Below are 14,922 nucleotides of genomic sequence, written 5' to 3'. Positions count from 1 at the left end.
AGATAGACAGATATGACCTAATATTATTTAAAAAGATATGAACAAGAGACTTTTATTATGTTTTATTTTATTCAAAATGTATATTCAAGCATTAAATTAAACACATGTTAACCTCAGGATTTAGCTCTGACACAAAAAAAGCTCAAAATAAAGTTAATATAAGAGAAAAAGAAACTGACCTGATGAATAACCTTTGTCATTATACACTTTCTGTATATTTACCCAAATACAAATCCCATTCAGCTTCATACACAAGGAAACATCAGAAGAGCAAACGATTTGAAACCCTGTCAACACATTATTTCATCTGTACAAGCAGTGAGCCTCCGAATGTGATGGTCATGGAGGCAGCGTTGGCCCACGACTTTCCACAGTTGTGTGTGACGTACACACGAGACCCCTTGCGGAGGAAGGTCATGTAGGTGGACAAGCTGCCGACGCTGGAGGGCCGGGAGAAAGCTGTGTGAGACACAGCAACCCAGTAACTGTTGACCACGAGCCACAGGTCCGTCTTCTTGTTGGTGTTGGCGGTTTGAGTGGAGAAGAAGAACTGGTAGATTCCTTTGACCGGAGCCCTGAATGTTCCGGTACTCCTGCTGTAGGCCCGGCCCACGTTCACCAACACCTTGCTGTACTTGATTCTGTTCACCTTGCCGGTGAGTTGGCCGGGGTAGGACGCGAAGAAGTGGACCTTTCTGGAAGGCACTGAAACAAGGAGAGGTTTCCTGGAGGTCATGAGGATTTTACAGAAAAAGATCGGTTTGCTTTATATAACATTGTGAGAAGGAGAATAATTATTGAATCTTAATGAAACAAACCAGGCGTGTTAAAGGGACTGATGTCTATGAGTGTGTGAAGTGTGATGCAGCTTGAATGAATTTAAGGCACATTACCTATTCAAACCACGAGCGACATTCTAGTTTGGGAGCTTCCTTTGAAATTCTTTTGCATTTCTGAAATGTTAGTTCAGACGTTGTGGTTTGATTAAAAGGCCTTAAAAACCGACCATAACTCACCTTTCCTTGTCTTACACCTCCAGTTAATCTTATCTCGGCTCACACAGGACTGGTTTCGTCTGCACCGGCCACACACCAGCGTGTTGATATCTGAGAACAGACGCACAACGTCGTTCACACGTCAGAAACAAACTGTGGCGGGGAACAAAACTGCAAAAGGACAAACTGTGAAAGAGGCTTTAAGATCGAAGGGTTCAGATTTGTTCAGTCACATCTATGAATATATTATTATCATATAATTCAGGGATCTAAGATTATCAGTGAGATTGTCTGTAACAAAGTTTGGGTTTAATCCAGAGGCTGGAGACGAGTAACAGAACAAGACATGGTCAGCTTACCTTGATGAACGCACTGTAACCTGAGCCATCCTAGTGAAGGCATCTTCTAATATGACATATTTGTATTGTGGTTGTTTTCTTTGCATTTTAAACATTTGTTTGCAGTTTTAACATTTGTCAGCACTGAGTTGTGTCTTTTATCCGTGTGGATGAATTGTGGTATTTTGAGTGAGCTCTGAGAAGTTTGGGTTGGTTGGAGTCTTCAGTTTAAATTCACTCACACGCAGACGTGAACCCACACCACCTGGTCTTAAGAAAACCCGACATCTGGATACCTTCTTCAGTGTTTAATGTAAATAATGAAGGATATTTAGATGTATCTGAATAGAAAATGTTGATAACTGTCATTTATCGTCATAGTTTACATTTGTATTAGAACGTCTGCACGAGGTAAAAGTGTCTGAGGTCGATGTTACCTCATTCCTAAATTTAGTTCCCATCGCTCGGAGGCCCCTGTTGGCAGGTCGACTTAATAATCTGATTTTCTTCCACAAACGTGCAGATGACAGGTACCTGCACAGTAAGCCAGATCACAGGAGCTCGGCTTGGTGAACTGGTAGACGTAGTAGTTGCCGCGACACTTCTTGACCTTGATGGGGGTGGATCGGAAAGCACAGCATTTCTTCTTCCAGTGGCCGCAGACCTGGCGGGTGACGATGCCATCCCTTATCCTCGGGTGACGCCCTGCCAGCCACAGCGGGGCGTGGGTGCTGCATTTGTTCACAGGGACGCACCTCTCGGGCATCTGGATACTCTGACCCTTGAAGAAGAGGCGGTACCAGCCTGTGATTGAAAACAAAATGATCAGAATCAATGTTTTCATTGATGATGAAAATGTTTTCACACAGGAAATCAAGTTACCTTTCCATTTGTATCGGCGGTCACACATCGTCAACTTGGTGGAGGTGTTGGTGGCGCGCCAGGCCTGGTCCAGGACGGTGTAGTGGAAGCAGGGGTCGCTCCTTCTCCTGGTGTCTTCCTCAGAGAAAGGCTGCTCGTATTCCTCCTCAGCAGATGTGCCATAATAAAAAAGGTTTGTTCCTGCACATTTGATTTTTATTGAGAGATTTAAAAAAAGAAATGAATATTTAATATTTTACTTCAGGAATGTTGTTATTTTATTGACTGACCGGCGTCTCTCTTCTGCTTCAGGCTCTCCATGTTCACCTGTGATGGAAAATAAAGACACTCAGGAGCTGATGCACAGAACAGATACATGTGGAGGGAAGGTTATAGATTATAGATTATAGATTGATCACCTGAGTCAGAGCGTCCTGCTGCTGAAGTGTGGTTTGTTCACACTGTGGACGCGTCATGTCCTGCAGGAAACAGTCGTTTAACCACAGATTCACTTGTTAAAAACATGAATTAATAGTAATTTAGGTTGATCAGAAGTGATTCAGATGTTTCAACTCATGTCCATAACAGAGGCAACGCTGCATGAAAGAGATTTAATGGTTAATTCTGTTACATCTTAGTATAAATATCTTGAAATTTGACAGTTTTAGGATTAAAATCTACTTTAATAAACATGTTGTGTTCTCCATCATAATTTGAACCCAGTCAGTCCAGAGAAGAGTTTGAAACTAAGTTCAACATAATTGTTTTGTACCTTTCCTGTAAATTAAAAAAATTTTAAAAACCAAAACAATGAATAACGTCCATCAGACGCTGCCTTCAAATGTCTTTGCTTTGTCCAGAAATCAATCAGTTCAGTGCAGTGGATCATTTCACCTTGAAAAAAGCAGCAGGTTGATTTTTCACGCTCCGAAGCTTCAGCTCAGTCTGGAAACAAAACAAAAAATATAGAAGAATAAAAAGTGTCACAGAAAAAGTTGAGCTGATTGGTGTTAATGCGATGTAATGTTCTATTCTCTTTCTGAAGCTCAGCACAGTTCTGTCTGCAGAAAACAACCTCTGGGAGTTTTTTGTTGCATAATGGATGAATTGTTATGTTGCATCTGCAGCGTCAGTGAACAAAGCTCACACTCACAGAATTCATGTTCCCCGAGCAGCCGACTGCACAAGACGACAAGGTTACAAACACAGCCACGGCCAACACAACCATCTGGGGACAAGGACAGTTACACAATGTGAGATGACACTTACACGCTTTTTTATTCACATGACATCTCTGTGTTCATGTGTTTGTCTTTTTTAAGAAACATTACATTTAGGTCCATGTTATTTTATCGACAACAAGAATACTGAATAATAAATTAACAGGTTTGAATTAATTCACCTGGATAATTAACTCAACTGTGTTTGTAGAATAATGTAAAATATTACTTCTATGATACAACAAAAAGCATTTCTAATTTTTTTTTTCAACAAATCTAAAAATTAGATAGAATTAATTTTATGATTTCGTGTTTTTATAAAATGTCCAGATATTATTAAAAATGACTACATATATTTCGCACATTCGATGAGAATAATATTGTGAAAAAGCTAAATTTAACAGATAAATCCAGTCAATAACAGTAATTCACGTGGTGCTGAGATGATAAAACAGAAGGAAAAGTACCTTTATTTCTATGTAATCACCAGCTCGTTGGTTTGACCCGTGTGTGATAAGAAGTTCAGCAAAACATGTGTGAACTGAAAGAAAAACAAATCTCAAATATCTTTCCCAAACAGATCAGCAGATAGAAATGTCTAACTCACTCTTACCTCTTCATGTCGGCACCATCAGAAACCGTGCCGCAGTCTGACCGTGACCTTATGTAGCCGACACAGTGATGCACAAACAAAGGGGAAACTACAAACTTCAGTTTAACGCCATCGTTCTCGCTCAGTCGGAGTGTGACTTTTCTCAGACGACTTGCTGACAGAGACGTTACATTTACGAGCTGTTTGCAGTTTTTCAGTTTGTATGGTCAGCGGTGAAACCGTTGACTTTAATTTGTGCAGTTACTTCGCAATGTCCACGGCTGAAGTGTGAAGAGAAACGTTAATGTGAGGACTTTATCCTCCAAGTCACACAGGTGCAGAGGAAATCACATGGTTTAGCGATGTAGCACGTCCTGTTCTACTTTCAGCCGCGTTGATGATGGACGTAACATTTAAACCGGTGGAACTCAACCATGTCATCTTTAATGTAACTCGACTAACTATAGACCGAGTCTCCACTTCCTCCAATTATCCAGAAACGAAGCCTGTGAAAATGAGATGAAGGACATTTCTCTCAAAGACGGATAACTGTGGTTTCACTTAGTTGCTATCACACTGATGTTTGTTCAAGTTTCTGATGAGTTTGGTTTCACTTTGTTATCTGATGCTATAAAAACGTGGTGAAAGTGGAAACACGTCGTTAATTTGTATTTACAGTCTGTGATTTAATCATTCGGACACTAAAACAAAAGATTAGAGTCATGTGGGTTTGTGTCATGTCAAGCCTGGTTGGATGTAGCGCCCCCCTCAGGTCCCTTGTATCCCTTTCCCATGTAGGTCACACAATGCAAGAAGAATTTTGTTTTTAATTATTTAATTGTATTTACAGTATTTACAATTGTTTCAGTCACAAAAGTGTAGCTATAAAAATAACCTTTCACATACTGAATGACTAAGATAAATATAATACAAAAGAAAACACACGTGGACCCACAGCACCTTGTCCTCATATGGCACAGTGTTGCAAACCGTCCGAGACTGGCCTTTCCTTATCAGAGCGCAGGGCGAGCTCAAACCTCCTGTGGTTCAACAGCCTGCAGAGAAATCAGCCAAAAAGCAAAGAGCACTTGGGCCCTTCGCCGCTGCAGCTCCTATTATTTAGTAATTAATGCTAATTAATGCACTGAAGACTGATTACATTCATCCTGGTCCAGAAAAAACAACGGATACTAAGATAACTCTGTATCTTATCTCTCAGTGTGAACACCATGTTTTTAAAGAAATGAGAAACAAGTCGAACAATCGTCCACACAGAAATCTATGGTGGGCTTTTTATTGTGTCCTCTCTTCATTCTAGAGCGCGGACTTTCAGTTCCAGAGATGGACTTATTGATATCACAGTTTAGATTTTTTAACGCTTGCGCTCTATTTTGCTTGGGCAATTTCATTATCACTACACCTGGTACTTCCATTCGTGGAGGAATCTCCAGATGTTTCAATGAGGCAGCGAGGAGTAAAGCTGAAGCTGGTGCACGGGACATCTAAGCTCAAGCAGAGGATAACTGAGCGTGAGCGCAGGGTTTCGAGTGAGAGCGAACTTCTCTCAAACTGAATGAAAAGGCTCTTGACTAAAGAGGGAACACTTGTTCAGACCTACACTCACCAGTTCTGAAAACTTACCAACGTGCAACAAGAGTGATTCGTTTTTAATGGTTCACGTAGATTCTACGAAGGAGCCTTTGGGTGAAGTTGCTACTTTAAGGCCTCGGTGACGTGAAGACGACAGGATGTGGTTCTCGTTCAAATGTTCAACAACAGGTTTCATTAACTCCGCTGTTTTTTCCCCTCAAACATTTACACGTCAGAACATGTCAAATGTCTTAAAAGGGAAAACTTATACCAGCATCTGCTACTCTTCACCAGTCCACTCATATTCACACCTTTTTTTTTTAACTCCCATTGCATGCTGGGTGCTGCCTCTGTCTCACACATACACACACACACATACACACTGCTGATGCTAAGTGTATTTTAGCAACATCGGAGCTGCATCTCCAAACGTCTCAGTGGTGACAAGTGTTAGTACCTGTTTCCTATTTGTCTATTTTCTTATGAAGAAGCAGCAGAATGACAAAAACTGAAAACAACGCGAACGAGCTACAGGCTAACACCAGAGCGCCCTCGTCTGCCTCGGCAGAGCGATGACACGAGACCGTGGAGACTCTGGAGGCTTGAAGCACCGGGACGCTTTCACTTGGCCACCTTATAGTTGCTCAGATCCAGGGGCTCTTTGCTGGGGATGCACCAGTCGTCCGCCTCCTGGCTCACTTTGTAGTTCTTCAGAGCGGTCTTGTTGTACACCGGCAGCCTCTCGATGGAGTCTGTGGACAGCGCCTGGAGGGAGGAGAAGAACGAGAATTCCAGGATTTTATCTGATATACAACATTTTTGACATTTTCACTGAACTCCTGGATCTTGATTGGCTAAATTGGATTTAAGGGGTTTGCACTCTAATTAGTGCCATTCTCGTGCTTTAATCGCTTTGTGTTTTGTTTGTATGATAACTATAAAACTACGGACGGTGGGACACGAAGAAGAACACATTCAATTTTATAGATTCGGATAAATGTGCGTATCCTGAATCCTTGTTATTTATTTTCTTCAACGAGGCAAATTTGTATTTATTTTTTGGATACTAGCAAAGTCACAGTGACCTTTGACCTTTAAATCCCTCGAAGCGTACCAGAGACATGGCGTTCACAGACAGACAATCTGAAAACAAGCCTCTGGCCACAACTGCCACAGAGACATCATGAACTGGCTGCGCAGGTCTGCAGATTCTGGTAAATATTTAACATTTCAGGTGGATCTCCTCTCCTGGTTATGTGCTGCAGAGTTTCAGACTCCTGGCGTCCTGTCTCAGCTCCGTGTCTGGCTCACCTTCAGGTAGATGACAGCGTCTGTGCCGTGGCCCTCCATGGAGTAGAGCTGCAGGTCCCCCTGGAAGTACTTGGCATAGAGTCGAGAGATGGGCAGGCCGTAACCGAAGCCAGCCTGCAACACAGCGAGCGGATCAAGGGTTTAAGAGGGTTTCGATGTCTGACACACTTAGGAGCTTCTCCGTGGAACTCACAGGTCTTTAGTCAAGTTTGCTTTGTTTGTTTGTTCCTTGCGTCTGTACTCACCAGTGGAGGCCTCGTGTGCTCTCCTATCTGTGGAGTGGGAGCGGTGGAGTACATGTAGCTGAAAAGGTTCTCGATCCTACGAAATGGGACACCACCACCCTTGTCACTCACCTACAGGCAGAGACAGAGACAGAGGGGTTGGACAGAGACAGGGATCATCTGGATTGTCTTTTTACTTAATGTTGTCAAAGTGAAGGTGTGAGAGGCATATCAGCGACATATCATCAGGATGTTTTTGGGTTTGGACGGTCCTTGGTTCTGGGCCTCTATGTGTCCTCTGTGTAATATGTGCTGCTGTGTGGGCGTGACCACCTGAGCTCAGTTTGTGAGGACCGGTTGGATTACTGCGTCCTTGCCAAAGTGTCACGTTACCTCGTGGCTGCAGATCTTGTTCTTGTTACCACTCCTGAATTTTCCCTTTTTGTCTGCTCCCCTGCCACATCGTTTCCCTACACTACAGTTCTTCACGGGTCCTGAAACTTTGTCCCCGAACTCGAAAAAGACCCAGAAAATACGTCTCCGTAACACATGAGCATTATAACCGAGGCTCTGTGAATATGAAGGTACACGGCTCATGCAGCTAATCTTATCAGAGCTGAGTAGATTTGCTCACCGTGCGGCATGGTGCCTAATTGAGGGTGAAGTCGTTGCATAACAGGTTTAGAGATTTGGGTGGCAGTGACAGGCGGCGCTTTATAAACAAAGACACACCATTAAAACTTAACGGATCTGACACACGGCGACGCCACGGTGAAATATTAACTCGGTGAAAGCGTGTTATCTTTACAGGCGTCATTTGACTCAACGCACCATCATAAAAACACACCCACACCTTCCCTCTCACTCCCATAGACATTTTAAATCTGTTTTTAGTGAGTGAACATTATGGGAGGAAACAAACACACACAATAGCTGTAAAAACAGGCCCCTGCTGTTTGTTGCTCTGCTGTTGTTCGGTTGTCAAATTCAGGCTCTAAAGATGGAGGGTGTCGTTTGCCGCTCGGTTCCATCGAGGGATATTTGTGATGTTTTTTCGAGGCCTGCGAAAATCCTAACGCACCAGAAATAGCTGCAACGTTGCTCATCCACTTCCAGCAGCTGTGTTGGAATTCACCACCCACCTTGATTGACATGTCCTCGCCTCCCAGAGACACCATGACTTGAATGGGTGGGAGGTTGTTGCTGCTCTCATGGGTCTCGATGGTGGCTCTCATAGCGTTCTGCAGGAAAACGGACGTATCGCGTGATCAGTCTCATTCTGAAGCAGCGTTTGAGATGATTTGTGATGAACTTGAGTTTAATATTGTACCTTAAAGAGCTCGAAGAGCATGTGATAGAGGTGAGAGGGCACGTACACGATGTTTATCGAGTGGTTCTTCTTCTTATCTGCAGAGACGGGGGGACAAAACAAAGCAGCGTTCCTTAATTTCATCCACTTCATTTAAAATTCATTATCCTCAAGGTTTTTCAGTCGGTGGTCATTATTCTGCTTTGTGAGGATGGAGAGGGCCCGTGTGTCAACATTGTCTGGTGCAGTCAGCCGGGCCCACTAAACCATTGCTTCAGCTTCAGTGCTATAATTAGAGGCCCATCAGGTCCATCTGGCTGATTTACTTACAATCACTCTGCATGTGCACACAGAGGCCGTCACTCCTTCATATAAAAATCTCACCCGTGGACTTTTGCAACACGGAATATTTGCATTTAGGTTAAAGCTGAGTTAGTGTTCACGCTTACTGTTCATCTCCTGCAGTATCAGATCGGGGGAGCAGAGATAGTACTGGTCACACACCATCTTGGCACTGTTGAAGGCGTCTGATGAAAAGCGGCGAGATCAGAAATAATATTTGTTAACACACAATTTCCGAGGGGAAGGCTGAAAACACTTTCGTTTTAAGTGGATCCATTCGGTCAGAAAGGCCTGTTGGAAATTCTGGGGCGGGCATCGGTAAGTACACAAATCTGTGTACTGAGTCAATACCACGTTTTAAGTATACATAAAACTAGAGAACCAGGTAAAACTGCAAATATTCTTTTCCCAGAAATCATTTCAACAGCTTATGAAAAAGAGTAATTCTTGTTTAATCCTAGATTTATATATCGGTGTCGTTTTTGAGTTACGACAATCAAAGATATTAAAATAAGTTCTATGGCATCTGTATAAGTATAATATATCATTAGTAGTATACAGCTGTTAAAATATAAGCTGCTAGCTCCAAACATAATTCATATTTACCCTGGACGACGTCTCCGACTCGACAGAGAGGATCAATGCTGCCAATGGTGTTGGGGTGGACAGGGTTGGTGGTGCCGTCAAAGATAAGAGCTGCAGAGAAAAAAGAATAAAGTCATTAATGTACCGTTCGAGGTCAGAACAGATACTGCTAAAGTAAAGTAGAAGAAGAAACAATAACAAAGGGACGGTATCGTGACTGTTGAATGAACCGTGAAGTGAACGACTCACTGTGCTGGTTGATGAGCATGCGGATGGAGATGCGGCTCATGTAGAAGCGGTCCAGGAAGTACTGGATGTTCTGATTGGTCACTGGGTCCTGGGAGAAGGCCTCTTTGTATTCGATGATGCCCTGGGCCATGGTTGGCACGACGTCGTTGTGCCTGTTTCTGATGGTAACCAAGGCTTCGACAAACCTGGGGAGGATGAACGTGAAGACATCCAGGTGTCATGAGTCTAATTCTCTCACAATCAAATATCATAAATATGCTGAGTCCCTGATAAATATATGAAAACGTATATTTCCAAAAAACGCCCCGTCTCAAAAACGTTACAGAAAGAGATATCAAATTCCTGGATTTCTCCCCAAAATGTAATAGTTGTTTTATTCTTCATCCTTCCAGTGAGTTTCGTGGAAATCTGTTTCGTAGTTTTCGCGTAATCCTGCAAACCTACGTGGTGAAGGTAAAAAATACTCACTTACATCTTCTAAAAATGTGATATGAGCTCACAGCTTAAACCATTTGGAACATCAGCTCGAGTTGTTGTGTCTTTAAGACATGAAAACTAATCACAGATCAGCAGGTCGGAAAGAGAAATATGAGAAACTTACTCTCCCAGGACTTTGTGGTCGTCGGGATTCTTGTCAAGGAATTCAAGGATCTCCATTAAGCTCTGGATGTACCTGACAAATCATCAACACACACACACACAAACACACACACACACTTTAACGTTCCTTGTAAATGTGAGACAGACAGAACTGGAATTTATTTTAAAACGTTTTTTGTGAGGCTGAGTTTTTTCACAGAGGAAAGTGAAGCAGCCAACGGTTGAAAACAACATCACGTGACGTGTGACGAGAAACTGGGCTAAAGTTCACAACTAAGAGACCCTCCCCCACACTCACACTCACACACACAGACACACACACCAGGCCCACACAGGGCCGGTGAGGAGTCGTCCAACTCGGTCAGAGGCTGCTGTTGTAATTCAGAGCATGATGTTGACACAGTGGGAAAATAAAACGGCCTCACTCCACGGTGATAAACAAGACAGCAGCTGTTGACTCCGCAGCATACAGGGGAGGAAATCTACACCCTCGTACGCTTTTCATGGATCGCCACCGAGTTTTGATTTCTAAATCTAAAAGTCAGGTCACTTAAACACGTGAATCCATTTTCCTGGCTCGACTCACCAGCTCTGCACCATCTGCACGGACGCCGTTGTGAGAAGCTTGTCAGGCAAGAGGTTGATTTCCTTCATGATGTTGGAGAGTCTCACAGGAAGCTCCTGTCTCAGGAAGACAAAGGACGTCTTCTCACAGGCGTTGATTGAACCTGAGGCGACACACACACACACAAAGTACTGATCAGTATTCATTGATAGGCTGACTGGCAGAGGAGAGTGCAGCTGTTTGTGTTGTGGGAAACTGTGAAGAGGAGTTTTTGTTAACGTGGAGCTAATCAGAGTTAAGTGATCAATGACAACGATGAGCCCTGTTCCTCTGCAGGACCCTGAGCCTCCGTCCACGCTTTCATTAACCGACACTGATCTCCTCCAGCGCCTCTGTTCATCACATGACTGTTTACACACACTGAGCACGTTTGTGCCATATTCCGATGCATCAGTGGCGAACCGTTCGATTCCGATCGCCGCAAAACCAGGGGCCGAATGAACCGTTCACTTCCTGTGGGGAGGCACAATCGCAGCGCGGCTCCATGATGGGGCCCTGTGACCCAATCAGGAAGTGAGCGTGGGAATTTCCCCCCCCCCAAAAAAACGAAACCGCAGCCCCGGAGTTTTTCAGACTGAATCTCTCCTGCTGTGTCTAAAAGGGATTTATCAGTGAGCTCATTCACATGTGGGACAGTCGGTGGCGTGGTGCGTGACCTCTGACTGGGAAGGGTTGCCCCCAAATCAAACTGCGGCTGTTCTGCACGCACAGATTGTCGCTCAACTAAAAAAATCTGCTGCCGGCTACACTTAAAAATGTTTGTTTGTTTCCACCTATTTCACGAAACTGCCCTCGGCCCCGGGAGATGTGTCCGAGGATTCTCACAAGTCAAAGCACTGGTGGCCCCTGCCTCCGCTGCCTAGCCAAGATGGCGACAGATGAAGGTGGCAGACGTTTCGAATTCGCCATCCGGAGCTTATAGTGGAACACGTGAACTGAAAATAGCACACGTCAGTATGAAGATTGGGACAAACTCTTGTATTAGCATCGATGTGGTCTGACTTTTATACCAAACAAGCGATTTGAAGACATCAGCTGAAAACTGATGGACGTTTTCACCATTGATCAAACTTTTAATTCAATTTCATTTTCAGAAAAAAAAAAAAACATATTACAGATGGCTGCAGCCCAAATAACGACCCTCACTTCACTTCCATGATGTAAACTGTCATGTTGTGATCATGTCCCAGCTCACGCAGCCTGACTCGTCATGAATTCCTCTGCAGGATGCGCGCGGGACCTGACGTGAGAGCTGCAGCGAACACTGTTGTGATGCATGTCTTGAGGCAGCAGTGCAGCTCAGTGTCTCGCGGGGCCGCTGAGCTGACGCAACTCTCCGCTGCGTGAACACCACGCAGCCGCTGCAACACGCGTGCATTTTGGGGGGAATCTCTGCTCAGGTTCGAGCTGCAGCTGCTGCTGCTGCGGCTGCATTATTATTATTACGTCACCAATCAGCGATGATCGTCACGGGAGCGGATCGATACTCACCGAAGTCGAGGAACTGCTTCATGGAGAGCGGGGAGGGGGAGAACTTGGAGAAATGCTCGATGTGTCTGGGGACACTGGCCAGAGCCGCGTTCTTCATGATGAACCTCACCAGCTTCATCGCGGCCGACGACGACGATGAAGATGAAGATGACGACGATGACGAAGGAGAAGAAGAGGATGTGACTCGTTCACGCTCGTCCCGGTTCCACAGACCGACTGCTCCAGCTGACCGGAGACGTGCACGCGCCTCCGCCGCCAGCACGGAGGGACCGCGGGGACGCAGCGCGCTCCGGCCAATCAGAGGCCGGGGCGGGTTTATTTACGTTCGCAGCTGGCCAATAGGAATCGCCCGGGGGCGGGGTTAGGTAACGTCTCTGTGAAGGTCACATCCAATCAGGAAGCTGCTGAGTTTGTTTGTGTGATGATGCGATTATCGATCACTTATTAAACAACCAGCACTAATGTTTAACTGTTGAACACAGTTCTACTTTAATATATAAATACAATCATAACATAATCAAACTCACACAAAGTTACAAAGTGTTGAATTCACAGTTTTAAAATATTATTCATTTTGTACACCTGCAGATATACTTATTAAAGTGTATATAATGTACATATCTATTTAGATATTTCATACACGTGTACAAATACATCCTCGTGCAATCAACCTGTAGTTTTCTCCACAAATAATATTTATATCCGTAGTGAAAGACATATTTTATTTATTATTGATTATTTTTATTTTCTGTTTCATTTCGATTTCATCTTATCGACAGATTCTCACTGAGGAAATGAAAAGGCTGGAATGACGTCACTATGAAGTTAGAAAATGACGTTACACAGCGAAGAGATGCATCAACTATTTAGATCAACCAACTATTAGGCCTCATGTGGAATAAATGACCTCATTATGACATAATATTAAGATTTACCTGGGCTGTTTATTCATACTGTCAAATGATTAAATGTATGACATGTCATTTCTGCCACTAGGGGGCTCTCATCACCATTACCGATGAAAATCTACCTGGCGTGACTCAGATTCAAAACATGTTCATGAATTAATGAATTAAAGTTTTAAGAATAATTGAGATAATAACAAGTGACCATGGAAGGAAAGTACAGTCAACTGAGTGTTCGTCCTTCGTCATGTGCCGTTACAAAATTAGCTACTGAACTTTAAAGCTGCTTGGAAATGTATTTCCATCCAACGATAACGGTGGAGTTGTTTACTTCCTCCTCCCCCGAGGGACAGAGGTTCACCCTGTGTGAATGATTCCACAGGAAGTTTGCCACCAATGGTTTTCAATAGAAATGCCTCCGTCAGGGAACAGGGTGTCCTGGTCAAATCTCCCATTACATAAGCTGTGTCAGTACAGTAGGGAATGCCTTTGTGCAGCCGGCCCGTCGTGCCTCACCATCAAAACAAGCAGGTGTTTTTTTTACACATTCTGTAGCTGCGAAACCCCCCCGGTGATAATACAGTGAAATGTCAGAAAATAAAATATCAATATAAAGTGAAACAACTAAATATCCTGACTCATTTGAGATAATCAGCTGATCCCTGCCAGACAATAACAAAACATGGATTAGTCATAGCTGCTTGTGTTTGTTGTGCTACATCATTTATGCTCTAACAGGATTTCCTCTGAAGTCGCTCCGGGCTCATTCACACAGAACATTTGGGATGTGAGCCGTCCACCTGACGTTTATACAAACCAGGCGTTTTTGCATTGTTTTCTGTAACAGACACTTGTCACGCAACACGTCTGAATCTGCCGGGCACAGCCCAACATGTCGTCCTGCAGGCGGACGTGTCCTTTGAAAGAGAGAAGAGGGATCGCACCGGTCGACTGACGGATCTCCAGCTACAGAGCAGAGAAGGCTTTAGTCAGCAGAACGCTATACCCACAACCCACCTCTGCACGTCTTTCACACCACGGACACTTGTCGTCCAAAACAAAACACTCACTCACCTTTACACACCACGTCCTCCACCTCTCACTCCCTCTTATCTCTGCCACACAGAGCACTTCTTATTTTCGTCTGTGTGATAAACTCACTGTTCTTTTCTGTTTTTACTCAAAAACCAAATGATCTCTTTGCTTCCTCAGCTTCTTGTGCTCGTAGGCCTCCTGCACTGCATCCTCCCAGGCCGATGTAAAGAATCCATCTTTTTTTCTTTCGGCAGTGTGATGCTTAGATTTTTTTAACGTGGGACAAAGAGGGCGATGAGGTTTCGGATGCATCCTCAGGATCATCAGATAACCTGAGTTTTGTTGTTGCAGGGAAAACGACCGATCAGTTAATTCCTGAATATCAATGTCACTGCCTGTCACTGCAGAACTTTGACTTTCAGTCATTCAATCATGGACGTTATGGTTGTTTATCAGTTGCTCATAAAAGAGCAGAAACTTGCAACACATCCATTACTGAAGAATCTTTGACGGGTAATAACGTCCTGTTGTATAAACCGACCCCGGAGACACGTCTGGTGGAGAGTGCTTTACTGGTCGGGGGTGGGGTGCAGGGGGCATCGGGTTTTGGCTCCCCCCCAGTACTTTTCCGCTCTCCATCCCGGGCCTAC

At 44.0% G+C, this 14,922-nt stretch overlaps 2 protein-coding genes and 1 long non-coding RNA gene across 3 annotated transcripts; 1 reads left to right on the top strand and 2 right to left on the bottom strand.

Annotated features, from left to right (window-relative positions):
* Window positions 1-55: 55 nt before the first annotated feature.
* LOC109624284 (uncharacterized) lies at window positions 56-4,385 on the bottom strand. Its single transcript, XM_020078838.2, has 10 exons — window positions 4,028-4,385; window positions 3,882-3,955; window positions 3,348-3,422; window positions 3,089-3,139; window positions 2,614-2,673; window positions 2,485-2,521; window positions 2,216-2,395; window positions 1,868-2,137; window positions 1,017-1,106; window positions 56-705 (listed from the first exon to the last, which is right to left on the bottom strand). The coding sequence occupies exons 3-10, from the start codon at window positions 3,420-3,422 to the stop codon at window positions 299-301; spliced, it is 1,170 nt and encodes a 389-aa protein (XP_019934397.2). The 5' UTR covers window positions 3,882-3,955; window positions 4,028-4,385; the 3' UTR covers window positions 56-298.
* Window positions 4,386-4,824: 439 nt separating this feature from the next.
* Window positions 4,825-12,621, bottom strand: pdk2a (pyruvate dehydrogenase kinase 2a). The gene is made up of 11 exons (XM_020079361.2): window positions 12,333-12,621; window positions 10,803-10,944; window positions 10,218-10,289; window positions 9,617-9,801; window positions 9,389-9,478; window positions 8,890-8,967; window positions 8,462-8,538; window positions 8,274-8,372; window positions 7,153-7,263; window positions 6,908-7,021; window positions 4,825-6,361 (listed from the first exon to the last, which is right to left on the bottom strand). The coding sequence occupies exons 1-11, from the start codon at window positions 12,448-12,450 to the stop codon at window positions 6,218-6,220; spliced, it is 1,230 nt and encodes a 409-aa protein (XP_019934920.1). The 5' UTR covers window positions 12,451-12,621; the 3' UTR covers window positions 4,825-6,217.
* LOC138406020 (uncharacterized) lies at window positions 12,557-13,255 on the top strand. Its single transcript, XR_011239684.1, has 2 exons — window positions 12,557-12,697; window positions 13,112-13,255. It is a non-coding gene; the product is annotated as an uncharacterized lncRNA (long non-coding RNA).
* Window positions 13,256-14,922: the final 1,667 nt, after the last annotated feature.

The sequence above is a fragment of the Paralichthys olivaceus genome, chromosome 21, assembly GCF_024713975.1.
Source record: "Paralichthys olivaceus isolate ysfri-2021 chromosome 21, ASM2471397v2, whole genome shotgun sequence".
NCBI classification, from domain to species: domain Eukaryota; kingdom Metazoa; phylum Chordata; class Actinopteri; order Pleuronectiformes; family Paralichthyidae; genus Paralichthys; species Paralichthys olivaceus.
Note: the sequence above shows the minus strand (reverse complement) of the source record. Positions and strands in the feature narration are given on the sequence as shown.